A 2,471-nucleotide genomic window follows, 5' to 3' on the forward strand; every position below is an offset into this window, starting at 1 on the left:
ACCCCAAGCTGGGCTAGAATGTCCCTTCCAATTAGGCAATGTACCGTGGGCGGTAACGCGACTACCGACAACACAGTTACCAAATCTTGCCCATCAATAGTGACCCTTATTGGGGGCGTTTTTCTGGCGAGGGTGAACCCTCCGACGCCCGTCACGGTATCCGTGGTCTGTAATGATGGCCAATCATGGGGCCATTTCTCTGGAGAAACAATGCTGGTATCTGCCCCAGTGTCTAAAAGTCCCATCATCTCTACTGAATGTCCGGCATAGGTTAGCTTCACCTTCTTTTTGGGTCTAGTATATAGGTCCATTGTGAGCATAGCAATACCAGAGGACCCGAACCCTTGATCACCGCGTGGGGTCTGTCTTTGCGGTTGTATACCCCGGCTTATTTGCGGGAGCGGAATAAGTTGGGCGATACGCTGGCCTGCCTCAATCGTAAGAGGAGGAAAGGGAGTATGTACCATTACTTGTATTTCTCCCGTGTAGTCTGCATCAACGACACCTGGTAGCACAAACAGTCCTACAATGGAGCTTGAGGAGCGTCCCACTATTAATCCTCCATAGGCTTGTCCTTTAATGATCACCGGGCCACGAACTCCAGTTGAGACCTTGACGGGGCGTGCTGTTATCAAGGATGTCCTTACTGTGGCTGCCAGGTCGAGTCCCAGACTCCCTGTTGTGGCTGGCTGTAGACAGGAGATGGCGCTGATGTCTCGGCGGCTACTTGTGTCCGGGCGCGGCCGCCAGGCGCGCTCCGCCAGGAGTTTCCCGACTTGCGGCGGCAAGCTGATGTATTATGCGTGTTGCTCTGGCAGTTTTGGCACCATACTCCTGAGGCACGACAGTCCCGTCGAAAATGGCCTCCGCCCCCACACCTATAGCACCGCGCTGATGGAGGTCGGTGCTCGCTTGAGGTGACTGGAGCCGCTGTAGAAGCACGGAGCGGAGCAAGAGCGGCTAGTACCTGCGACTGTGTGGACTCGGCCTGTTTTTGTAGCCCTAAACCTATTTCCTTCAGCGCATTGACCAAGAAGGCCTGCGTCCCTGTTGGTTGTAGTGCCATTTGCTCTAACGCCTCTTCTATTGTCCAATTGGCCCCTAAAGTCGATAATACCCTCTTTGTTGCCTCATTGCTATTCTGCAACGCGCATTGTTTAAGTAGAGCCCCTCTCATATACTCTGGGACTCCTGCCTTCTCGATGGCTTCGGCGGCTTTGTCTACAAAAGTTCCAAAGGACTCCTCCCTTCCTTGTTTTATTCCCATATACATAGGTATGCCTGAGCTATCCTTGACCTGATCAATGGCACTCCTCACTAGACGCATGGCTTCCCTAACCTTATCGGGCCCCGAAATCATTTGAGCCTCTGTCCTGCGGTATGGTCCCAGTCCCATTAACTCATCTATTGTGATTCCAGCTAACGGATCGCCAGCACCCCTCTGTACCGCAACTGCCTCCTGAACAAGGGCTTGCCAATGTGCGTTAAACAGCAACTGTTGATGTTGCGTGAAAATCAACTTCACTATGCTTCTTAAATCATTTGGCAATAACAGGTATGTGTCGAACAAGAAATCTAGCATCTGCTTAGCTGGCTCGCTCCGGAAACCGAACTGACTCACTGTTTGTCTCAGCTGGGCTAACAGCTTCCAATCGGGAGGCGAATACGCTCCCACTTGGACAGCTTGTCCCTGTTGATTCACCCCTTGGGTGTACGTTACAGGAAAGGCCCAGGCTCTCGCTGCGCCAACAGCGGCTTCGTCCCCGGTCTCCAGACCGTGTCTGGCCAGGATATTCCACGCCTCCCTTCGCTGTTTAGCCATCTCCTCCCACAGGTCGCTTTCCGCCCCAGGGACAGGGTCCGGCTCGGCTGTAGGTTGGGGGGCGCTAGGTTCAGACCGGCAAGGGGATTTATCACCGCAAGGCTGGGGTGCCCCGCCCTCTGCAATTGCGTCCGCTGCTGCAGCAGCATCGTCCTCAAGTTCTTCCAAGGGGGGTGCAGAGGGCCAAGCGCAGCTAGCCATGTCTGCCATTCCCGCCGCCCCCCTGGTGATAGGTATTTCTACTCTGGTTGTGCTAGGCGCTCGGGGCTCATTATCGCCATATTGAGCGTTCCTTTTATATGCCTCTACTGCCTCCTGTGCCGCCCTTCTCTCAGCTTGCTGCTTTAGCAGTGCGTTCTGGATTACCCGCCAGATCTTCCCCAGCTTCTTAGCCGTTTTATCATCCTCTAATACCGCCTCCCACAACGCATCTCCCAGCTTACGCCACTCATTCAAATCATGCACGGAGTGGGGATTGGCGAATAGTCCCTTAGCATAACCCCAGGCTAACAGCCCCGGTATGTCCTTCCTGGGATTAATCTCTTTTACCCCTAACTTATCTACATGTACTATAAATAAATCATATGCTGCTTGCCTGTCCATTTTTCGTCGTCAGCGCTGTTGCAACTCTCCGGCTTCGGCAGCACGT

At 53.7% G+C, this 2,471-nt stretch overlaps 1 protein-coding gene across 1 annotated transcript; it reads right to left on the reverse strand.

Annotated features, from left to right (window-relative positions):
* Window positions 1-878: 878 nt before the first annotated feature.
* Window positions 879-2,023, reverse strand: LOC148222543 (endogenous retrovirus group K member 8 Gag polyprotein-like; the record flags this gene model as incomplete). The annotated part of the gene is made up of 1 exon (XM_088170725.1): window positions 879-2,023. A coding segment is annotated over exon 1 (1,145 nt), but the record flags the coding sequence as incomplete, so codon positions are not given.
* Between the last annotated feature and the right edge of the window lie 448 nt (window positions 2,024-2,471).

The sequence above is a fragment of the Sturnus vulgaris genome, chromosome 10 (assembly GCF_052056855.1).
Source record: "Sturnus vulgaris isolate bStuVul1 chromosome 10, bStuVul1.hap1, whole genome shotgun sequence".
In the NCBI taxonomy this organism is placed as follows: domain Eukaryota; kingdom Metazoa; phylum Chordata; class Aves; order Passeriformes; family Sturnidae; genus Sturnus; species Sturnus vulgaris.